This window comes from Marmota monax, unplaced genomic scaffold (assembly GCF_021218885.2).
Source record: "Marmota monax isolate L192 unplaced genomic scaffold, Marmota_monax_Labrador192_F-V1.1 WCK01_AAM20220418_F8-fsc00022, whole genome shotgun sequence".
Classification (NCBI taxonomy): Eukaryota; Metazoa; Chordata; class Mammalia; order Rodentia; family Sciuridae; genus Marmota; species Marmota monax.
Genome location: NW_026695215.1, coordinates 21,592,415 through 21,617,110, shown reverse-complemented (window position 1 = coordinate 21,617,110; position 24,696 = coordinate 21,592,415). Strand labels below are relative to the sequence as shown.

Genomic DNA, 24,696 nt, shown 5'->3' with positions numbered 1-24,696 from the left:
CCTAAAATTATCTTGATGACTCTCTGAAATCTGGATTTACACTTTGACTGAGGAACTTTGACCTTTCTCTATCTACTGTGCCATGGGGTACTATTTACTGTACATAAAGTAGCATAGGCAGAGGGATGTTTAAAAATGAGTGTGTCCATCTTTATCCCATCCTTTTATGAATTTCTATTCTTTGGGCCTGGCATGGTGGTGCATAGCTGTAATCCCAGCAATTTGGGAGGTTGAGGCAGGAGGATAAGAAGTTTGGGCTAGCCTCAGAAACTTAGGGGAGAACCTCAGCAACTTAGTAAGGCTCTGCCTCAAAAAAAAATCTATTAGTTCATGATTGAAATATACAGAATTTTTAGTTAAAATACATATGCAGAAAGCACTAATTCAATAATTTTGTGTGTGCGTGTGATAAAGATGTGCAATTAAAGCAGTTTAACGACTACTTAGCAGGAGGGGGATTGGGATTGTCCTGAGGCTTTAAGAACCGATCACAAATTCCTTGGGGTTGTTCTTAGTGCTAGCATGGCACGTTGTTGGGAATCTTAACGTCTTGACCATATTCCTGGAAGCTTCTTGTGAGAGGGGGTTTGTTTCGCACCTGACTGGCCCTAGCCCAAGGTGTGATACAGGAAGCTTGAGAGCAGAGAGTATTCAAGTCCAAAAGCCTGAGCTCAGCCACAAGGCTGGGCTTTGGGAGCCCAGGGGCAGGATTTTCAGGAAACCTGCGGAGAAGCAAAGGGTGCCTTTGACCCTGAGCCCCTCTTTTTTCCACATTCCCTATAGGAAGGGTTTTGCCTGCCTTTCCCGGGTTCTCGACGGGGTTCCAGGGCAGTGCCCTTCCCTCTCCAGGCCTGAGTCCCCGTCTATGCACGGAGCTGATGGGCCTGGAGGCACGCACTGGCCCTGACAGTCCTGGATTCTGGAGCAGAGCCACCCCAGCCCCACCCAGCCCGCTGAAGACGCGCTCCTGGCACTGAGCGAGCCACTCTAACAAAGAGCGGATTTTACTTTAGTTCCCTTCCAAACAGCATTTTTTGTGCGGGTCTGTCCCAGAGCTCAGGAAATGAGGTGATCATCAGGGTGAAAAAGGAAGGGGGATGGGTGAGGGTGATTGGGCAACCAGCTGCGCAAACACAGGAGGTCAAAGATTGCGCCCGCCCCGCGGCTCCCGCTGGGGATAAAGGCGCCCCGGGCGCTGAGACTCAGCGCAGAAGCAGGTGGTCTTTGCTCACCGCTCCTTGCCACACCGGGAGGATGAGGCTCTCCGTGGGCGCCCTGCTGGCCTGCGCCGTCCTGGGTGAGTGCCTGCGCGGGAAGGACCGAGTCTCCACCCCAGGCATCCCTTGCACCCTGGAAGCCCGGGTGCCTTTTCCGTGCCTCTTCTTTGCCACTCCTTCTGCTGCACCCTGCTTGAGCCTCTGGCCACCCTGCTGACCCTGCTTAATGCCTCTTCCCCCTCTGTCCAGTAAATCAAATATAATAAAATAGGGCACGTCTAAGCACAGTTTATCCGGGCGCTTTTCTGCTGCCTCTTTTGTCAAGTCTAAACTCCTTGGCAGGGAATCCGAACTTCCCCTGGATCACTCATTGCCCCCCTTCATAATCTGATGTCCCGTGGGTGCTCTTGACGCTGGTGATACCCTACTAGGGAGGCAGGGCCATCCTGTGTTCAGAGGATGCCACTGGAAACCAGAATTCTTGGGTCCTCATCCTGGCCAGGCTCCTCACCTGTGAGAGGCGCAATCCTAACACCTGCCTGGGAGGGTCATGCAAAGATACCAGGCAAGGTTGGAGAATGCCACAGGTGGCCAATGGCTTCCCCCAATCTGAGGTTGTTGAGCCCTCTTCCTATATCAATGCCTCCTCCGGCTCACTCATTTTTTGCAGGGAAGGCAGGTACTGGGGATTGAACCCAGGGGTGCTTAACCACTGGGTCACATCGAGAGCCCATTTTATTTTATTTTTTCATTTTCAGACAAGGCCTCACTAAGTTGCGGAGGCTGGCTTTGAACTTGTGATCCTCCTGCCTCGGCCTCCTAAATCATTGGGATGAAGGTGTAAGCCACTAAGCCTGGCTTGCCGCTCACTCATTTGTCACACAGTTGTAGGCTTCCACATGGGGTTATATTTGCCTTCTCTGAAACTATCAATTCTTCATGAGGGTGTGTGAGATCCACACATGACTGAGGACTGAGTCTCCCTGTAGAAGTTGGGAGAAAGGTCTGGAGAGGTGGTTTGGGGAGAGTTTGCTACTGGTAGTGATGCCTCTTGTGAATTCCCAGGGCCAAGGTAGAGCAAGGCAGGGAGGTTGGGGCGGTCATTCCCCCCATGATCCTTTCTTTTATCATCCTGGAGAACTGTTGGCTGTGGCCCTGTTGCTCTGTGTCTTGCGGATCTGCTTGAGTCAGCGAGTCAGCCTAGCTGTGTTGACGCAGGGGGGTGATACTGAGGGCTTGGAGGGGTGGAGCCAAAGCTCATGGATAGGGACATCTCTCACACACATGGATTTTAATAGCTCTGGGTGTGGCTGGAGTCAGCTTGCTTTCTAAATGACGGTCAAAAAGAGAAATGAAAATTGGAGAAGATTTCAGTGGAAAAAGGGAAGACTGCTGAATAGATGGAGTTTTTAGTTATAACTAAAAAGAATGGCAGATGAATATCACAAGCAAATTCGTGATCTTTTTATGCATTTCCCTCCCCACCACCAACCCACCACTACTGAGGAAGAAGGGGCCAAGTAACTAAGAGTTTTGTCTTCCCTTGTGCTCTGAGCATCGGACCAAGTGTCTGGAGACCTGGGTTCCAAGCCTGACTTGGCCACAAACAAATGGGTTGACATTGGATAAAAAAGCAATGTTCTTGGGCTGGGGCTGGGGCTCAGCGGTAAAGCACTTGCCTGGCATGTGTGAGGCACTGGGTTCGATTCTCAGCACCACATATAAATAAATAAAATAAAGGTCTATGCACAACTAAAAAAAAGGGGGGGGGCATTGTTCTTTGAATCCAGCTCCCTCATTTCTAAAAGGTGGTAATTCCTCCCCTGCTGGCCTCCCAGAGTTGTACTGAGCCAATGGGTTGAGGTGGCTAAAAATGCTATGTGCATACCCAGGAGTATGTTTTGCTGCTAGCGGGGGTGAGGGAAGGAGGCAAGAAGAAGGCAGGCAGTTGGGAGATGGTGGACTGAATGCCAGCATCCCTCTGAGCAGCAAAGAGTGGTCAGCAGAAAACTGGGAAGCCACTGGGGTCCCACTCAGAAAGCAGGGGAGCCTGTTCCCTGCGGTGTTCATGGATAGGAGTGAGATGAAGACAGGACCGAGGATATGTGACCATCAAGGCCCTTCAGAGAATGATGCTGTCTCCCCCTGGCACAGGGAGTGGGTCCCTTATTGGTCTGGCTTCTCACCCCCAGGGCTATGTCTGGCTGTCCCCGAGAAAACTGTAAGATGGTGCGCTGTGTCAGATCATGAGGCCAACAAATGCGTGGCTTTCCGTGACAACATGAAGAAAGTCCTTCCAGCCGATGGTCTCCGCATGGCTTGTGTGAAGAAGACGTCCTACCTGGATTGTATCAAAGCCATCGCGGTAAGTCACTGCTGCCTACAAGAGAGTAGACGTTTTGGAAATGCACACACATTGTTGAATCACTTCAAAAATGGAATTAGGGGAGGTCATCTTTAGACATATTCATCTAAAAAAAAATCAAAAGCCAATGTGCTCTGAAAATTGACTTTTTGAGGTACAAAGGTCTGTGAATTCTGGGAAGAAATAAGAAAGTGTTCTATCATGATAATTATATAACCTCATTTGGAATCTGGTGTCCTTTGGTGGTGCAGGGGATTGAACCCAGGGCCTTGCAGTGCTAAGCATGTTGTTCTACCACTGAGCTACATGGCCAGCCCTGGAAGTTCTTGATACATCCTTGGGAAGAAAATGAGGGATGCACACAGGGAGGGAGAATAGTATCCTGATTGCAGATGAAGGCTGATCCCTTTGTTCTCGAGGTCTACAAAAATACTCTTCATCCCTTCTGTATATCCCCTGTGCAAATGAACGTGTGTCACATCTTGTGCGGGGTCATGGGCTGCAGAGGGGAATTCAAAACACATGGTCCCTACCCTGAGGAGCTCACATCCTAGTCAGAAGAGAGGGAAAACACATGCATGAGTAAATGACTCATTTCAAAATGTGGTACATACAAGGAAGGGAAAGAGGAGAGTGTTCTGACAGGGACTCACAGAGAAACCTGCTTTGGCCTGAGTGGTCAGGGACGGTCTCTTTGAGAGGCAAGCAGGGAAAATACACCAGGCTGTGTCTACCAGGCATTGAGGGTTCTACCCTCACACAGAGATAGGGAGACAGATGCCCTGTCCTTCCTGATGGTTATATCTCAAAGGAATGGCTCTCAGGTCCTTGAGAGATGCTTCCGGAGTGCAAGATATACAGATTCACAATTATAAGCCTTTTTCACTGATTGCTCTTAGAAAGGGAGGGCAGGTGTGTTAGTGAGAGGAAATGTGAACATTCCTGCAGTGTCGCACGCTCTCAGGCATGTTGAGAGGGCTGGGGTTGTCCTAGGGACATGGCCTCATGCTTTTAGAAGCCATGCTGGAGTATGGTTAAGCCTTTTGGTGCAGGGCTTTGGATGGGCTTGTCACGCGCAGAAAGTTCTCTAGTTCTCTGAGCAAAGCAAGCGGGTAGAGATGGCTGGAAGGGAAGCGGTGGAATAGGTAGGCTCAGCCAGGTGGAAATCAGCACTGGTTTAAAGAATTGGCCTGTTGTGTCCCACCTGCTCCTATATCAGTATCTTCTTGATGGCTTTGCCTCCCCGTCACCCGGCTTCTCCCCAGCCCACTCGCTGTGGCTCACTTTCTTCTGGGTTTGGTCATCTGAACTGTGAGGTCAGGCTTGACCTCTTACTGGTCCAGGTTGCCCCTGGGAATCGCTGCTGCTCTTGTGTTGGGGCTCCTGTTTTAGATCTGGGCTTCCTGACTTCTAGGGCCTCTGAGGCTCTAGTGACTCCTGTCCAGGGTTTTGGTGTCCTGGCCAAGAAAGTCCAGATCCCTGACCACTCTCCAACCCCCAGCGCACCAGGCAAAGCTCTTATTTGCTATTCACTTTGATTCAGTGGCATGAGGGGTGAGGTTGGGTGAGGTGGGGAAGGTACCAACAGGTTTAAACAGCCACAAAGAGCTTTATATCTGGAGTGTAGTTGTGTGGAACACAAGAGTCCATTGTGTCTCCTGTTTATGACACTGAAAAAAGATGTATTGACAATTTAAAAATTTTTGATGTGTTTTGTCATATTAAAGATATGCTTTTATCAGGTTGGGTGGATAGTTCAGTGATAGAGAGCTTGCCTATGAGGCCTAGGGTTTGGTGGGGACCACAGCACCGTGAACACATGTGCATGCACACATGCACCCATGCATACGGATATGTTTTTACAACCCAACTGCCCATAGGTGAGCGGACAGATAATCAAAATGTGTGTGTGCAAGTGTATGTATATATATATTATACACACACACACACACACACACACAATGAGTTGTTTTCAGCCATAAAAAATTTATGAGATTCTGAAACATGCTGCAGCATAGATGAACAGGAAAGTAAGCCAGATACAAAAGAACAAATGCTGCGTGATTCCATTTTCATGAGGTGCCTACAACAGTCAAACTCATAAAGACAGGAAGTGGGATAATAGTTAGCAGAGCCTAAGGTGGGGGTGTGTGTGGGTGGAGTGGGGAGATGGGAAGAAACTGTTTCATAGGCACAGAGTCGTTTTAAGAAGATTAAAAAAGTAGGGGTGATAAACAACAATGTAAATGTGCCTAATGCCACTAAAATGTACACTTAAAATGGTTGAAATGGTGAATTTTATGTTACATACATTTTATTAAAATAAAACAATTAAAAATTCCAACAGGGATTGTGGCTCAGTAGCAGAGTGCTTACCTTGCCTGTGTGAGGCACTGGGTTCAATCCTCAGCACCACATTAAATAAATAAACATACAAATAAATAAATAAATGTATTATGTCCATCGACAACTAAAAAATATATATTTAAAAAAATTTTTTTTCAACCAGAAAAAGAGTTTGGCTTATGGCAGTTTTTGTTTCACTTAGAAATACTTGGTCTTATTACTTACCTGTAACATGGCAAAGATCAAGGTGCTATGTAGTTTTTTGCCTTATAATTTAATCAATAAGAACCCTTTATAGAGAACTAGCAAGTGCTTCTGGAAAAATCATTTTGATTAAAAAATATCTGAAGCAGAAAAAAGGAGTGAAAATATGTTTTAAGGGTATATAAAACATGGTTTGGCTTACTGTAAGAATTCAAGAAAAAAGAAACTGTAGATGTAGTAGGAAGGCAGCTATAAAATTTCAAGTGACTTATTGATTTAAAGATGAGGATTCATAGAAGCACAAGGTAAACAAACAAAATCCCTGAAGAAATAGTGAAGTGGTAAAAAGCAAATCCAAGCTGCCTGAATGCAAATCTCAGCCGCTTGACTTACTGCCTGTGGGGCCTGGGAGAGTGACTTAACCTTTATGAGCCCCTGTTTTCTGACTTGTAAAATGGAGCTGAGATAGACAGGAAAGCTTCTAGGTGTCAGAGTAGACAACTACCCCCAAAATAAGCAAAAATGGGGTAATGATGATCACTTAGTTTAACCATGTAGTTAGATCCAAAGATAGTGCTCAAACCTTGAATGAAAGCTTCCTGCAGCTTTATGGACCCAGGACAGGAAGGAAAAGTCTTGAGCACTGAGTCGGGGGGTGGGGGGGAAGACAAATGTCTTTGAGGTCTCCATCCCTGTCTAGAGGAAGGTCCCCATTCAGGCACCTGAGAAAGACCTCATGGAAGTCTCAAGATATAGGGGTCTCTGGGAAGGGAGCACGGCCATCCATAAGGTTCTGAGCTCTTTTTTATAGTTCCCTTCAGAGACTTCAGTGCAGTGACTGTGCCCAGGTCTGGGACAGGGAGGGAAGATTTCTCCACCAGACCTGCCAGGTCAACCCTTTGCAATTGCCCAGGGTACAACCACGTAGGATTTTTAGCCAGGAGTTGGACACTTCATCAGGGAAAAGAGAAAATATAACCCATTCCTTTCTCTATGCAGGAAAAGGAATATGGTGGCCAAGTGCTCATTTGAGGGCGATGGAGTCCACCAAATCCAGCAGTGTTGTGTGTGGTCTGGCCAAGTTGAGGGTTCTTCTGGCCCTAGGCCTATGAAGCCTTGCTAGTCACTCCCTATTGGCTGGGTTTAGGTGGGCCTTCCTTGGAAGTGAGGGCTTCATCCTCAAGGTCTGGCCTGTTCTCTTGCAGGCAAATGAAGCAGATGCTGTGACCCTAGATGCGGGTTTGGTGTACGAGGCAGGCCTGACTCCCAACAACCTGAAGCCTGTGGCAGCAGAATTCTACGGGACACTAGAGAGTAAGTCCTTCTTGGGCCTCTTAGAGGGAGTCTGTGGCCCTCACCTTCTGGTAGATAATGAGTCTTGTATTTCACAGACAGGCATTGGATACTAAACCCTAATAACTGTTCGTCTTTGGGGAAGAAGAGCCCTGTTGGTCACCACAAGCACAGAGCACACCCTCTGTGGGCTTTGGACTGGTTGAGAGCTGGTGTACCTGATCTTGACCCACTGAGCCAATCATGTGCTCACTGGAGAAACAGAAGGCTGGGTGCAGCTTGGCCTGAGGGTCATTGGGGGCTGGTGCCAAGTCCAAGGTCTCTGGAGGTCTTCTAGAACCACAGGTGCCATGTGTGTGGGAGAGCCCACTCTGGAACATGCCCTGGGACCTTAACAGCTCAGAAAGTGTGTTTTGAGATCAACTTGACAGTCCATGCCAGTGCCAGGGGACAGGAAATACTTTGAGAGAGGTGGGGAATGGGACCCTTTGTACCCACAGCTTCAGTTCCCTGGTAGCCTTGGATGGGTAGATGTAGGCAAAAACACTGTTAGGGCCAGGGTAGGTAGAGCACTTGGGACACTTTGGTGCTGGCCCCTGGAGTGATTACAAACACACTTTCTGTCTTTTCTTTCTCCTGAAATCCTAGGAAGCTTTCCCTTATGCCCTCTTCATTGCCACCCAACTCAATATAGACACCCTCTAGATTCCCCTTCTCTCCTCAAGAGCCTGGGGGACAGGTGCAGTGTTTTTCTGTGCTGGGTTAAGGATCTTCCACTCATGCCATCCCTTTGCAGATCCACAGACCTTCTATTATGCTGTTGCCGTGGTGAAGAAGGGCAGTGGCTTCCAGCTGAACCAGCTCCGAGGCAAGAAGTCCTGCCACACAGGCCTGGGCAGGTCTGCTGGGTGGAACATCCCCATAGGCTTGCTTTACTGTGACTTACCCGAGCCCCGGAAGCCTCTTGAGAAAGGTAAGCTGGCCTCTCTACCCTGGATATACCTACCTAGGCCACACAGGGGTCACACAGTTATGATCAGCTGAACAGGTGGGCTGAACTCCATGTTGGAAGGCGAGGTGAACCACCTTGAATCTGGCAGGTCTGCTGCACCAGCTGCCCTTGGGAAGTGGCGGCTGAGCCTTTTCTGCTCTGAGCTCCCAACATTTCAGCAGAGGCTTTTCTGAGAAGGGGAAGAAAGAGAGCATCAGGGTCCTCAAAGGGTTTAGCCTGGACCGCAGGGCTGGGCCCTCTTGTTTACTTCCCTAGAGTTTCTGTCTGGGATGATGTGTGCCCCATTCTGCTGGAGGCTGCTTTGGTGACTGTCTGCTGGCCATGAGGTTGGCCGGCACCCCTCTGGGAAGTCCTCCCATTTCTAGTGTATGGGTCCCAGAGGGACCTCTTGGAACTGATCCAGCCTCTCACAGGGCAGGGAAGGGGCCCAGGCCTGTTTCCTTGGTTGGGTGGTTGCAGGACAGGGGTTAACTTGTTCCTGTTTGAAAACCCTGGATCCTGACAAGTTAACACAAGTAAGACTGAGCTGGGACTGGGATGGTTGGTTTTATTTTAACCCCCTTCACCCTGTTTTCTGGTGAGTGGGGACTGGGAGACGTCATTGGCTTTGGCCAGCCTTGCTTATGCCTTGTGGTCCATTTCTCTGTGTTGAGCAGCAGTGGCCAGTTTCTTCTCGGGCAGCTGCGTCCCGTGTGCAGATGGAGTAGCCTTCCCTCAACTGTGCCAGCTGTGTCCAGGGTGTGGCTGCTCCTCTGCTCAACCATACTTTGGCTACTCAGGCGCCTTCAAGTGAGTAAGACTGACCACTGCCCCCTGCTGGCCAAAGTGCCAAATGTCCTCAGAGTTCTTTGCTAGCCCCAAGTAAAGCCCTGCTTGCCTATTAAGAAGTCCCAATCTGCTCCCAGTGAGATAGTGGTACCTCTGGGATTCCAGAGGCCAGGCCAGCCCCTTTCCCTGATGATCAGTCCCCTCTTTGGGAGTCCTTTCTTTCTCCTCACAGCCCTGAAGCCTGGCTAATGTCTCTTCTTGCTGGACTGAGCAGAGTCTGAAAGGACAGGCACGTCCCTAGTGACAGACAGGCAGGCTCACCATACAGTGACAGACACTCTGCTGTCTATTGCAGCAGTATAACAGGCTCCAAGCACCTACCTCCCCTACCTCCCCTTAATTCCCCTATCCAGAAGCCCATGTGGCTGGTTTTTTGCTTCCTGTTTTTGCTTTGGCTATATCCTAAAGTTTTATCATAAGCCAAGGGCACTTTTCTACCCTCAAGAGAAGGTAGACATACCAGGACTCAAAGAATATTTTTTTACATTAAAATACCTTCAATTTGTTCTTGTTGCTTTTGGACAACATAAGGTAAAGGACCTTTCATCTCCTGGGAATCAACCACCCCTCCCATCCCACTGGTACCCTGAATATCAGCACCCCATGGTGCTGCCTCAGAGGCTTCCCCCAGACTCTGTTTCCATTTGAGGGCTGGACAGTGGGATCAGACCCTCCTGGTGCCCAAGAGTGTTTTGTAAGAGTGTTCTAATGTGTTTCTTTCACACAGGTGTCTGAAAGACGATGCTGGGGAGGTGGCCTTTGTCAAACACTTGACCATATTTGGTAAGTGATGGAAGAAGACACTGGAAGTTCCTCTCTAAGGAGTGAGAGTTCTTCTTCCTTGCCTGCTTTTCCATGCTCACTAGGTAGACAGGGGCATACAGTGTTTCTCTTCTATCATTGCTTGGGTTTCTTCCTGTACAGAGGTGGGTACTTTTGGGTTCCCCATCTGGATTCTTGGGCCTTTTTGCATTATACAGCCTCTTTACACAAGTTAATCTGCCTCTGGGGCAGTATACCTGTATCTAAGGATTGGGAGCTAGTCTGGCTGACCTTGACCTGTCAGTCATCCTGATGAGATCAGACGCATGGGATGTGGGACAGTTTTGCTGCACGGATATCAGAAGCCTGCAGGCCTTTATCTGACTGTGCAGTCACTTTCCTGCATGTTCCATGGTCCTCAGGGTTCACTCAAAGCCTCTCAGCTCCCACTTTCTGTTATCAACAGGATTGCAGGGGAGAGTAGGGGGCACCCTAGTTCCACCAGCAGTGGGCTCATCTGGACTTTCCCTCCCCAGAGAACCTGGAACAGAAGGCTGACAGGGACCAGTATGAGCTGCTTTGCACAGACAACACCCGGAAGCCTGTGGATGAATATGAGAGTTGCTACTTGGCCCGGGTTCCTTCTCATGCTGTCGTGGCTCGAACCGTGGATGGCAAGGAAGATCTGATCTGGGAGCTTCTCAACCAGGCTCAGGTATCCCCACCCACCATCCTCTCCCCTGCTTAGAGCTCTCTGCTTGGATTTGGGAAATTTTTCTTCTCACCTTCTGGTTACTATGTGCCAGGACACAGTAGGAACCCTGCCACACATAATCAGCTTCTCAAGAAGCCCCTGAATTGGGACTCCTCACACGGCAGAAGGGAACCTCCTTTGGTATTACCATCCACCACCCTTTGCCTTTTTGACTGGTGACATCTGAAGAGGGTCCTGTTGTTCTAGTTCATTCCCTTCCCCCTAAACCAGGCCTTCAAGGCCCAGGGCAAACATCAACACCTCCATGAAGACTCTCACGACCCTCCTTCTGTAAACAACCTCTCTCCCAATGTCTGATTCCCTGATTGCACATCTCCAGCCAGTACTTTGGCCAACATGGGCCATAATGAAGTTGGAGTTCTAGAAAGGTGAATCCCGGTCCAGAATTTTCATTGGGTCACTGTGGTTTTGTGTGATCATTCATTCACTCAGTGGAAGCTGCTTGCACTGCTCATTTTACCCCTCTGGAGAGGTGGTGTTCAAGGTCAAGCCAACCTCCTCTCCTTCAGCCCTCGCATCTGCCCATGGAGGGTTTATACCCTGCCAGCCTCTGGATGAGACGCATTTCTTGTTCTCAGTGAGCCTCTCTCAACCATTCAGGGAGACAGGCCTGAAACCCACTCAGGGAAACAATGTGGTGTGGTCCTAAGAAGGCAGTGAGCAGAGACGATGCTAGGTGGGCAACAGCACTCCTGACTGTCCTCTCTCCTGACATCTTGAAGTTTCTCTTTCTTTTTTTTTAATTTTATTTCTGAGGGTTTTTTTTTTTTTGTCTCCTCTTTGATTCCATTTTTTGGCTTCTCTTTCTCCCTGTGGCCATTCACTATTCATTTTACTGTGAACAGGAACATTTCGGCAAAGGCAAATCTGGCGACTTCCAGCTGTTCAGCTCTCCTCATGGGAAGAACCTGCTGTTTAAGGACTCTGCCCTGGGATTCCTTAGGGTGCCCCCTAAGATGGACTTTAGACTGTACTTGGGCTATAAGTATGTTACTGCCGTCCGGAATCTACGGGAAGGCATATGTAAGTACTCAGGAAGGAACAGCTTGAGAAATTTGGCAAGGGCAGGGGTTAGGGATAGAATCTTTCCAGGGACCAAAGCCTCTCCTGGTGTTTCTTTCTTCTGCCCTTCCTGTGAGCTAAATGGCCTTGGCCATGGTGGACCGGACATCACCAAAGGCTTTAAAGGAAATTCATAATGTAAATGACCTGGGTTGGCACTAATATTATTTCCCTTGCATAAATCAGGATTGCCCTATTTCACTTTGTGAATAGGCACAAAATAAGTAAAATAAAAATGAAGTTTCTACAGATTCCACATCTCCAGCCAGTACTATGGCCAACATGTGCCATAATAAAGTTGGAGTTCTAGAAAGGTGGATCCCGGTCCAGAATCTCATTGGGTCACTATGGTTTTGAGTGATCATTCATTCACTCAGTGGACATGCATTAAATATATAGCCATGGGCTCTGCTAAGTGCTGGACATACAAACATATATTAGATTCTGCTGCCCTAGAGCTTTCAGACCAGGGAGAAGACAAATGTTCTGAGTAGTCCCATAATTGAATGATCAATTACAAATGAAAGATCTGCTTAGGAGGGGAGTGCAATAACAAGAAATTACTGTGGTCCTAAAAAGAATGCAAAATAAGTCAAAATAGGCCCTGGCCTGGGGGTGGAGGTGAGGCCCCTGAGGAAGTGACTTGGGGACCGAGTCTGAAAGATAAAAAGTTGTCCTTTTTTTTTTTTTTAATTGCACTGATTGGATGCTCCTGCTGCTTAAACACAGAGGACAAAATGCTTATGGCCTATGCCTGTTGAAGCTTAAGTTCTCCTCAGGGAAACTGACAGTAAGCAATTGACATAAAAATAAGAACATATTAGGTGATTAAGTGCTATTTTTTGAAAAAGAAGAAGGAAAAATAACAACCCGAAATGATGGAGCCCAGAGGCTGGAGAGGACAGTTGGCTTTTCAGAAGAAGTAAAAAGTTAAATCTAAAAAAAACAAGGGATTGTATATTCACTTTTCTTTCTAAGGTGATGAATTCTTTGAATGGAATCTGGCAAAACCAGCATTTACATAAAAACAGATAGTAGGTTCAATAGACACCAGGCAACAGCAGGGGGCCTCTCTCTTCTGAATTCTGGTTCTTTTTCTTGTGCCACAGGCCCAGAAAGCCCAGTGGATGAATGCAAGACCGTGAAGTGGTGTGCACTTAGCCATCACGAGAGGCTCAAGTGCGATGAGTGGAGCATCAACAGTGGAGGGAAAATAGCGTGTGAATCGGCAGAGTCCACTGAGGATTGCATTGCCAAGATCATGGTATGTCACTCTCCCCTCCCTAGGGCAGCCTCCCTCCTATTGCTACCTGCTGGCCACTACTAAGGCTGAGCTGGGAGGGATGAGGAAACCCTGGTTTCCAGGATCCTTGCACTGACTGTATGAGCACAGCAGCCCCAGAAGGTTCAGAACCTTAGTTTGTGGATCTGAAGGATGCCTGTAGGACTCAGGCAAGCTAAGCCATGTCCTGCTGATGGTGTGGGTGTCTGGGGACCTGTGGGCTGCCACGATGAGTACGGTAGGATTCTGTATTGATTTTGTAGGCAGGTACAAAGTTGGTTCATTGATTACAAGAGTATTCCATGTTTGCTTCTAGAGAATTTTGGAAAATCCTGAATGATATAATGAAGAAAATCAAAAGTACTTATAATCATGTAACTCAGAGAAAATTATTGAATTGGGATCATATCATATAGGTTGCTTACCATCTCTTACTCACCTATGATATCTAAGTAGCTTTTCCCATATTATCAATCATTCTTTAAAAAATGTGATTTGGAGCTTCTGTGCTGGCGCATACATTGAGGTGTTAGCAGGGTGGCATGTTTGGCAAGGGCAAGAGAGCTCCAAGCTTCTGAATCCCCTCCACCCCCAGTTCTTTGCCCTGTGCATCACTTCCTTTTGCGGTTCTTGAGTTAGATCTTTTATAATGAATCGGTAAGGTGCATATCTTAAAGGCACTAGGACTTCCTGCCATCATCACTAATTCTTGCTGAAATCTGTCAATTCTACTTTTGAGCACTTATGAATAACCACATAATTATTTATGTGAAATTATGAAATGAAAACCAGACTATCAACCTCATTCTTTTACATTTCATACATCTTAAAATATTGCTTTATACTATTTTAACATATATTCCATTTTATTTGTTTTTTTTGTCTGAATCAAGACAAGAAAAATCAAACCAAATTAAAGCAAAGCCCACCATCTCAAAACCTGAGTCTATCTACCGATCTGTTAACAGCTTGGATAATTTGTCTTCAGTGTTACATGTTGGATCGATGCACTAGCTGCAAAATAAATTCGTGTATGCAAAATCAAATTTAAGTAATGCAAGACTCTTGGGAATACATGAAATCTTAAATAAGAAAGACAAAATTCAACCAAATAGAAACACTTTTTAAGAGTTATTCTTGGACACTATAATTTGTGCTTTCCTAAAATGCCATCATGAGCCTTTACTTTTGGAGATAATCTATAGATGTTGGGACGGAAAGCAAGGACCAGCATATTTCCTTAGAGAGCTCAGTGGCTGATTGCTGCACAAGTGTATTTCCTGGGTAACAATCAGCTTATTACATGATATGCTACCTTAAGAGGTCCAGAATTTGCTCATGGATTAGATGAAACAGAAGTGACCAACATCAGTGCTAGTAAGAACTCTTGCAAACAAAATTGAAGGACATAGTTTATTAGGTCCCACACCTGTGACACATCACCACTGTTGATGGGAAACCACTGCCCTGGCCAAGTTTTACGAAGATGTTACCATGCATGTCATGACTGCAGGGGAAAGTGAAGGTGAGCATGGAAAACAGATTTCACAGGGAACCAGATTCTTTAGACATTGCAGTAACTGTGCACATAAGTGAGTGCACAGGCTTCTTTAATAAGGGATCCATGATCTCCCATAGTAATGTTACTGTTATAATCAGAATGATGGAACAAATTCCACGGCCATGGGAAGATGTTTTCCTTGGATATTTGCCTGTTCCACATTCTAGAATTAATACTGAGCTTGTCTGTCTTTCTTATGGATGTCTAATTGGCAATTCTTCCAGGCTTTAGTGAATCCATCTTTACAAATAAAGAGAGGAAACCAGGCATGGTGGCGCATGCCTATAATCCCATTGGCTCGGGAGGCTGAGGCAGGAGGATCGTCAGTTCAAAGCCAGCCTCTAAAAAGGGTTATTTTAAGTTTAAAAAAGTGAGGTGCTAAGCAACTCAGTGAGACCCTGTTTCAGCAAAAGTGAGGTGCTAAGCAACTCAGTGAGACCCTGTTTCTAAATAAAATCCAAAATAGGGCTGGAGATGTGGCTCAGTGGTCGAGTTCAATCCCTGATACACCCCATTACCAAAAAAAAAAAAAAGAGAGAGAGAGAGAGAGAGAGAGAGAGGAGGAAAAGGGGTCATATCTAGGTTGAAAGCAACACTGATGGCAGCCATTCTAGAAATCATAGCTGAGACCTACAAAAATATCATGAAGAAAGTGGATGAAATGATTACTTTTCAATATGATCTCTTTATTATGGCCCACGAGTATAAAATGGAACAGACTTCAAAAGGGCACAGCACTCCACTGTGTAAGCTTTGTTTTCTGGACATCTCAGTGCTTGCTCACTAGGTGGAAATAGGCTTCTTTTGTGTGGAGGTGCTCCACTTTCTGCAGCCATGCAGATTCATGCTGTCTGGTTTTGCTCTCCTGCTGGTCAAGGCCATGGGCTTGCTGGATTTGCTCCAGCTGGATCACTTGGACAAGGGTGGTGGGCTTACAATACCGGGAGAAGTGCGAGTCCCATGAGTTTGCTGTGAAATGAAAGTAAAGAACTGGAAGGAAGGTGGACACCTTCATAGTGGTAAACCACACCCCAGAGGTGAAATTCTTATTGGTGGCCAACATGTGACAATGAGATTTTTTTTGCAAACATGGAGCCAAAACAAAAGCAGATATTTCTGAAGATGAACATGGACAAAAGTGGCTCTGTACTAGAGATCTTGGAGAATTTGACAGTTGTTGAAAGACCTTTGATCATGAAAAGGACTTTGTTAAAAAAAAAAAAAACTACAGGCAGGAGAATATGTTTCTCTTGGTAAAGTAGAAGCAGCTCTAACACTCCCACTAATAGATGACATTTGTGCATGTGCAAACAGAGATCATTCTCTGTCAGTGGACTTCTGGTGCCAAATCCAAAGGAGGAACTAACAGGACTACCCCAAGAGAAAGGACTTAAAGGGACTTGGGAAGAACTCACAGTTGCCAAAAAGACAATGAGATACAGGTACTCTCTGAAGCTGCTATTTCAGCAAATCTGGAAAAGCTTAAAATGTGTTAAAAATTAATATGAGCCCTGATTTGTGAGCTCTGAAACTGTTCTGGTGACAGAGCCTTCAAACTGAAATACAAAGAGCTTAAAAGGAAGACAGTGAGAAAATGTATGGAAGGAAAGAACTTTGCTCCTTCAGCACTATTTGCTACATTAAGCTCGGACCAAATGGGAAAATACTTGCAACACTAGTCTTAGCCCTCGAGGTACACGCCACTCTTCACCTTCAGCCTAATCCATTATTGCTAGAGACATTACCATTTTTAACCGACAGGATAGGTAGGATATTAAGAGGGCAATTTTTGGTATATCTCTTCTTTCTTTTTCCCCTCCTACACTATGCCACCTATAGTTAGAATAAGGATGTTTCTGAGACGTATTGGGAAAGCAGTATTTCAAAACTTCAAGTTTTCAAACACTATATATGTTGGTCATTTTTTAAAGTTTAGATGTGTAGAGGAAGATAAAAAAAACATGAGCTGGTTACTTACAGTATTTATATATTCATTTAAAATTATGTAAATTTCAAATGCTTATGAATCAAATCATTGTTGAAAAGGTTTTTTTTTTTTGCTGTATAATGATTCTTGTCTGCATTGAGAGAAACAAATATGCCCAATAGTTGTCTTTTAAAGAAAAAACATGATATTTTTCATGTTGATAACTATTCTATAGTATGGATAGGCTGCCATTTATTTAGCCATTTCTTGTCATTGAGCATAGTTTGGTTCTTCTTTTTGCTTTATAAATCACATTTGTTATTTTTCTCACTTATACATTTTGCCCAAATAATTGTCCACATATCTGATTATTTCTTTATGGTATATTGCTATAAAGTATTTAGCCAGGGGAATATTCCAAGGAAAGTGTTGTAAATCTTCTAAAAAATTTTTATTGGTGCATTATGATTATACATGATAGTGGGATTCATTGCGATATGTAGGTACATGCATATAATTTGGTCAGTTTCCTTCCCCAGCACTTCTCCTTTCTCTCCCCTCACTCCCCTGTACTCCACTGCTCTCAGTTCTATTTTTAAGAGATCCATCCCCTCCCCCCACTCTTTTCCCCTCTTTCTAGCTTCCACATGGAAATCTTGCAAATTTTGTTAAATCCAAGCATCTCTGAAATTTGGGACTTATTAGCTCTGAGTACTAGATCATTTGCAAATATTTGACTCACTCATCAAACTCATCTGTTGGGCACTCAGCACTGAAATAGCACCCGGTCAATGGGACTAAAATGAAAAGTTAGAGCTCCATCCAGAGGTGCTTTGTTCCACAGACACATCCCCGACTGCACCCCTCCATCTCTCAGATGAGATGCTTAGGGTCAAAAAGGTGTTGTCGGAACATCTTGGGGACAGTGAGTCCTATGAGAAGACAGGAGGATTGAATATGGGCTTTGTTCTTGAATAAACTCAGCAAGACATGTGGCCTTGATCATCAGTTCATGATGCTTATACTGGTTGGGTGAACATGAACGTACATTTTATTTTCTATGTTGGGCCTGCCTGACTGATCCATTTGGGGTTCAGTACCAGCACCTGCTGTTTCTCTGGCATTCACAGCTGGTGCTGAGAAAGCCCTTCAAGGAAACAGCTGGAAGGGCAGGTGGCACAGAAAATGGCATCTTTTCATCTGTTGTGATTTATTGTGTCTTTGCAGAATGGAGAAGCAGATGCCATGAGCTTGGATGGAGGCTATGTCTACATTGCAGGCCAGTGCGGTCTGATGCCTGTCATGGCGGAGAACTATGGTAAGTACAGAGTGCTGTTTTTATTTTTTTGTTTTTCATTTCTTCAAAGCACTTTATTTTTTTCCCGATGTTCTTGTCTACCATTAACTTTTTATTATTTATTTTTATTTACTTCATTTTATTTTTTTTAAATACACAACAGTGGAATGCATTAAAATTCTTATTACACATATACAGCACAATCTTTCATATCTCTGTTTGTATATAAAGTAGGTCGACACCCAATTCGTGTCTTCATAAATGTATTTTGGATAATGATGTCTATCACATTCCACCATCCTTGCTAATCCCCTGTCTCCTCCCTTTCCTTCCATCCCCTTTTCTCTATCTAGAATTCATATATTCCTCCCAAGCTGCCCCTCCCTACCCCACTATGAGTCAGCCTCCTTATATCAGAGAAAACATTTGACATTTGTTTTTTGGGGGATTGGCTAACTTCATTTAGCATTATCTTCTCCAATGCCATTCATTTACCTGCAAATGCAATGATTTTATTCTCTTTCATTGCTGAATAAAATTCCATTGTGTATATATGCCACATTTTTTTTTTATCCATTCATCCACTGAAGGGCATCTAGGTTGGCTCCACAGTTTAGCTATTGTGAATTGTGCTGCTATAAACATTGATGTGGTTTTATTCCTCCTGGACCATGGAGAGGAAAGATGGAAAAGACATAGACTGATTCACACCATGGCTTTCTTAAAGCTCTCCTCTCCCGAGTGCCTTCTACTTCCAAGTTGCTGGGTTCCCTCACATAGGATCCCCACAGTCATCTGAAAATATGACAGCTATCATACACTCCAGCTCTATGGAAGCTCTATGCTGTGAAGTTTCTGATAAAAGTGACTTGACTGCACAGAGCAGGTGGGATTCCTGGCAGGTCTTTCAGTTTCCAGAACTCATGCTTCTTACTGCTGCCTGGTTGCAGGGATTTAAATATAGTCAGCAGGCACCCCTTTGTGGGCTCTGTTCAGACAGAGCAGGAAATGTGAGATTCACAGTTTGTGGATAGATTTTAGAGGCCAACAGCTGAATGAACTTGCTGGGGATTTGGTGACATGTATAGATTTAGCTGACTCTTTTTTGTTCATAGTTTCTACATGAGAAAGGCATGATTTTCTAATCTGTATGTGCTTAATGCCTTCTTCATTTTATTTCCCGCAGAAAGCGCCAATTGTCAATCACTGGAGGAAGGTGAGTTGGAATTGGTACCCTTGGGGATTATAAGGTAAATTCCCCCGTTTGGGGGAAGGGGTTGGTAAGTTTGAAATTTAAATCACAAGTAGATAAGGCAATGGAAGAGATAAATTTTTAGAATGCAGAAGGGTTATGGAAGGTAGTAATTAATAATGCTGGTTATTCCTTTACATTTGCCATGACTTATACACAGGATTTCTCATTTAATCCTATAAGGCAGGCATCTTCTAAGGATGCACAGAGGACCCTGGGGCTCAGAGAGCTTACAGATTGTTTAGGAACATATATCTAAAAAGCAAATCCCACAGCTTCCACCATCTTGAATTACATGAGACATGCACTTTTTAGATAAGAGAACTATACAAGGAACCTTGCTTATGTACTCCTTAAAGGGCTGAGAGTCTTACAAAGGTAGGTGTCCAGGAACAGGAAATTACCTGGCCCCAGGAACCTGGCCAACCTGGCTCTTGCCCGGGGCTCTGGCTAGAGGTGAATCAGGAAAGATGGGGCAGGCACAAGTTAGAAAATCTTATACCAAGGTGAGCACTGGGCCTTGTGCTCAGGTCCCTGAAGGTCATATTCCAGATGGCTGTCCATATGTGAGTTTGTCCTTGTCCCTTCTGCTGAGTACAACCTCCTAGTCTCTCCCATCACTCAAGGAGTCAAGCTCTTTAGCAGATCTGGAAAGAGCCATTCTTATCCTATGGATAGTAAATATTATGTTTTCATTACTGGTCTTTTATTACATTCTCCCAATGAGTGTTAATTTGTGAAACGTTGGGCATTACGTTAGCTGTTCAGTTTCCACTCCTCTGATATAGTACATTGGAGGGTGAACTGCTGTTTTTTCACTTCAGTGACTTCGTGCATTCAGGAAAGGGTTGTACACTAGCTATCGCTTTAATAATAATGTATTCTTAGTATTTGAGGGTTTGTGTTTATTTTTTAACTGATACCTAAAAACATAAAAACTGTACTTAATAATGGGTTGTGGTTATCATAGTATTTTGTTTTTGAAGTTCAGATTCAGCTTTTCCCTACAGAATGCCTTGTCCTTCACCACAGTCAGCTATTGCAGAGATCCTTTCAAGATACTCTGAACGATTCAGGCCATCTTTGCCACCATAGGGAGATGGTGGCTTTAATTGGAAGCAGACACTTTGGAGGCTACACATCCTTTTTGGTGTCTTTCTTATAGGATATTATGCTGTGGCCGTGGTAAAGAAATCAAATGCTGATATCACCTGGAACTCTTTGAAGGGCAAGAAGTCCTGCCACACTGCAGTAGACAGGACAGCTGGCTGGAACATTCCCATGGGCCTGCTCTATAGCCGAATCAACCACTGCAGATTTGGTGAGCAAATCCAGCGAGGGACACACTGGAAAGAAGGGTCCTGGGGGAGAGGGATGCAGTCCAAGATGCCGTGGGCCCTGGTTCTGTGGAAGTAAAATTTGGTAAAAGTAAACTTTAAGGAAATATCAGAAAAGACTAGGAGAGCTGAAGAGCTGGGGAGCTGGGCCAGGATGGTTCATTTCAGTCGTACATCATGGCTTCAGTGAATCTGTGTTTACTTTTATCCCTCCTGAAGAGGACCAGAGGAGTGCAGACCATGGTAGGCATGGTCAGGAGGGCTCCTTCCTTCTTTCTGTTCCATTATTCCCAGGACGAGGCTTCCATGTTCAAGGCCACCCTATGATCCATCACATTCATGATCCAGGCAGCCCCAAGCACCAAGGAGTTAGAGCCAGATGCTGTCAGAAAGATGCCTTTTAGGATGCCTAGTTGATTACTTCCGCTAACTCCCCATTGCTCAGAACTTGAGTATATCACCACTCCTAGCTATAAAAGAGAAATATAATCAATCATTGGGTGTGTTCCTATATCAAATAAGACTAGATATTTGTTACTAAGAAACAAAGGGAAATGAACATTGGATAGAGAGCTAGCAATCTTTGCCACAGGGGTTTTGGACCTGTGGGTAGTCCTAGGTCTCTGAAGGTGTTAGCAGTCTCACTGAGTCACTGACCAGCTCCTAGGGTTCTCCTAAGGGGTAGATCCCAGCTTATTCTCTGTGTCCTCTGAGCACCATCAGGTAGGAGTTTATTTCTATCTCCTTAAACTTTTCGGTGTAAATATCCCCAGAGCAAATGCTTTGCAATGCTTTTGATTTGCACTAGCTTCCTGAGTACTTCCTCTCTGCCGCCTCCAAATTTGGGCAACTCCTTAAAAAGGAGAAGCCCCTAAATCTTGTATGTGGGGACTGGAGATGGGAGCACATCTCTGCACCGGGGTGCTCTGGGACACCTGTTTGACATGAAGCAAAGTGCAGCTGTGGCCACATTCAGAAAGCTTGGGCTCCCTATCAGCAAAGGACTGCTTACACTCTCTTGAGCCTCCTGGTGCATTTACAGTCATGGGTGAGCAGCTGAACTGCAAGGAAAACTCCCCATCCCTTTCTTGAGCTTGAAGACATAGGAAAGTATCTCCTAATGAACAGCAGGGAGAAGAGATATCTGAAAACAGATGGCACAAGCTCATGAATCCCATTTCTTCTCTCTTTGGCTGGTGGTGACACCATCATGGTGCTCAAGGGCATCCCCTCCACCATAAACTCCTTTTCCCAACCTCATTAAATTTCCTTTTAAAACCTATAGCCTAGCCTAGCAATTCTGAGTTGGTGGGTGGCAGATCACAGAATGAATTAATATGTTCTCTCTTTCCTAGACCTTGTAGCCCTATTATGTGTTAGATAAGAGCTACTTGTAGTGACTTAGAAGAGCTGATTTCTTCTTCTTCTTTTTTTTTTTTTTTTTTTTTTTGGTGGTGCTGAGGATTGAACCCAGGGCCTTGTATATGTGAGGCAAACACTAGACCAACTGAGCTATATCCCCAGTCCTGATTTCTTATCCTTCTTTGCAGATGAATTTTTCAGTCAAGGCTGTGCCCCTGGGTATGAGAAAAATTCCAGTCTCTGTGAGTTGTGCATTGGCCCAAGTGTTTGTGCTTCCAACAACAAGGAGACATATTATGGCTACACAGGGGCTTTCAGGTGAGTCTTTTAATCCTAACACAACTATAACAACATCCCAACCTGACCAGACTCCTTTCAGGAACTAAGGCGAGATTCTCAAATATTAGTTCATTAAGTACCATATGTATTAGGGAAGAAAATTCTGCAAGCAAATGTAGAACTGTTTGTGAAGGAGCACCAGGCTCCTCAAGGGCACTGTCTGCTAGACCTGGCTGTCTATGACTTCTAGGTATGGTTTATCAGTTCTCACTTACAAGTTTGTCCTCTGGGAGACATTTGGCAATGTCTAGAGACATTTTTGATTGACAATGTTGGGAAGAGTGTGCTATTAGCATCCCATGGGTAGCTAAACATTGAATAATGCACAGGACGATACAATAGAAGAAAGAATTATCTAGTTCCAAATGTCACTACTGCCAATGCAAAAATAAACCTTACTCTACACTGAGTCAGGAGTTTGGCTCAAGCTCTTCCATGCACCTTGGGGGAAACCTAGAACTAAACTCATCTGAAAGTACAGAATAGTGAAGTACATAATTTCTATATTTCCTCACTACATTCATACTTTATAGAATGTCTATCATTTTTTAAAAAATATTTTTAGATGTTGATGGACCTTTATTTTATTCATTTATTTATATGCAGTGCTGAGAATCAAACCCAGTGCCCACCTGTGCTAAGCAATCACTCTACTACTGAGCCACAACTCCAGCCCCAGAATGCCTATCATTTTTAAAGAGACACCTGTGTACCTTACTACATTACTACTTTTTAGCTATGCTTTCTGCTTCAGGCCTCCTGTCATCTTGGTAGTTCACAAATCCATGAACTGCACATAATGGTGGTATTATACTTGAATTTCCCAGTAGTGGAGGGAAAAACAAAGGTCATCCCTATTTTCCAGTTACAGCTACTATGTGAGTTAACAGCAAGTTCTATTCACACTCCAATTATTCACATTTCTAATTGTACAAAATGGAGTGCATTGTTTTTATGGGGACTTAAGAGCTTAGGGGGACTTAAAGTATAGTACCCCTTTGACGATTACCTTATCTTTTTCTGATGGTAACATGTTTGAGAATTGTAGGTCAGGAGAAATGGCTCAAACTTTGCTTACATAATGTGCCTTGAAGGTTTCTTTGTTCTAGAAATAGCTTATAAAACATTAAGTTATGACATAAAACATATCAAACTGACAGATTCTGAACGCAAAAGAAAATGAAATGCAATTAATACAGGGCACAGCAGATGCCCCATTTTTTCAGCTAGTTATCCCCCAAACTCTTAAACAGCTGCAGGAAGAATCAGGTTATTTCCCTGAGGAAATAGGGTCAAGGAAGCTGGAGAGCAGCACTAGGCCTATCATATAGGAATCTGATCCATCTGCGTCTTTTGAGTAGGGCCTTGTGCAGATGATGGAGCACACATTAGTTTGTCGTGTGCTGTGCATTTTCAGAGAATTGCAGTAAAAAGCAATAACATATCCACACTCATGCAGAGTTAATTTTGTTAGTATGGTTTTGGGGACTTAGAAGCTTCTTGGGGACAAGAAGCTTAGAAGCTCAGACTTGTGGTTCACAACCTCCAATACCTTGCCCAGGGCTATGTGGATTGAGATTTAGTCGAATTGAGTGCCTTCATACCAGGTTTTGCCTCATTCTCTGTACTTTTCAAATAAATGAAAACAAAATGTCCAAAAAATGTCCAAATTGCTCCCTGAATATTAATTTTTTGGAACGGATGAAGGGTATCCTAAATTGAAATTTCTAATGGTTTCAGTTTCTCACAAATGTAGTATCAGCATTCACATCTTCCAAAATTTGAAGGAATGGAGTTTTTTTGTCCACATTTCATATACTGGGGAGACATTACCTCCCTGAAAAACCAGTTCTCTCTTCCTTGTGTGGAAATTAGGAAAAGGATGCAATCTGTTGAAGAAGCTGTAATAAAAACTCATGCTTAGTTGGTGGACCCAAGGTTATATCATTGTACAGCAATTTAGAGCCTTTGGTTTTTCATTCCTTATGTTGCTTAGCGACAGAGAGGAAGTTACCATTGCTGGTATCAGCTGGCTATCCTGGATCTATAATGTGAGTGACATGAGTCTGTCTGACCACCTCTCTTCTCTCTCCCCTTGTCTGGACCTCTGCAGGTGTCTGGTTGAGAAGGGAGATGTGGCCTTTGTGAAACACCAGACTGTTTTGCAAAATACTGGTGGTAAGTGCACATACTTTTGTGTCCCCATAAAATCTGGATCACTAGAAAAAAATTGATATGCAGGGATGACTTTGGAGAAGTATCACAGACACTGACAGGTTGCAAAGCTTTAATGCTCAACCTGGGTCTTCAGTGAAGAGAGAAGCATTCATCTGGATAGCACAATAATAAAGCCCATAGTGTTCCCAATGGCCCTAAATCCTCCCTGTCCACAGCTTCAGGCCTGGCTCTCCTTTCCCCTAAATACCTTAGTGCCTATTTTCCAAGAACAAAGCATTCTCTTAGATATCTATAGTA

General features: G+C 44.7%; 1 protein-coding gene across 1 annotated transcript in view; it reads left to right on the top strand.

Annotated features, from left to right (window-relative positions):
• Positions 1-1,140: 1,140 nt before the first annotated feature.
• Tf (transferrin) overlaps positions 1,141-24,696 on the top strand; it is a 29,894-nt gene continuing 6,338 nt past the window's right edge. The window contains exons 1-14 of the mRNA XM_046431595.2: positions 1,141-1,297; positions 3,410-3,582; positions 7,338-7,446; positions 8,222-8,398; positions 9,094-9,226; positions 9,993-10,048; positions 10,564-10,742; positions 11,648-11,825; positions 12,974-13,128; positions 17,862-17,952; positions 19,118-19,147; positions 20,349-20,504; positions 22,071-22,200; positions 24,335-24,399. Of these exons, the coding sequence (XP_046287551.1) occupies positions 1,255-1,297; positions 3,410-3,582; positions 7,338-7,446; positions 8,222-8,398; positions 9,094-9,226; positions 9,993-10,048; positions 10,564-10,742; positions 11,648-11,825; positions 12,974-13,128; positions 17,862-17,952; positions 19,118-19,147; positions 20,349-20,504; positions 22,071-22,200; positions 24,335-24,399 (1,675 nt within the window). The 5' untranslated portion in view covers positions 1,141-1,254. The remainder of the gene's footprint in view (positions 1,298-3,409; positions 3,583-7,337; positions 7,447-8,221; positions 8,399-9,093; positions 9,227-9,992; positions 10,049-10,563; positions 10,743-11,647; positions 11,826-12,973; positions 13,129-17,861; positions 17,953-19,117; positions 19,148-20,348; positions 20,505-22,070; positions 22,201-24,334; positions 24,400-24,696) is intronic.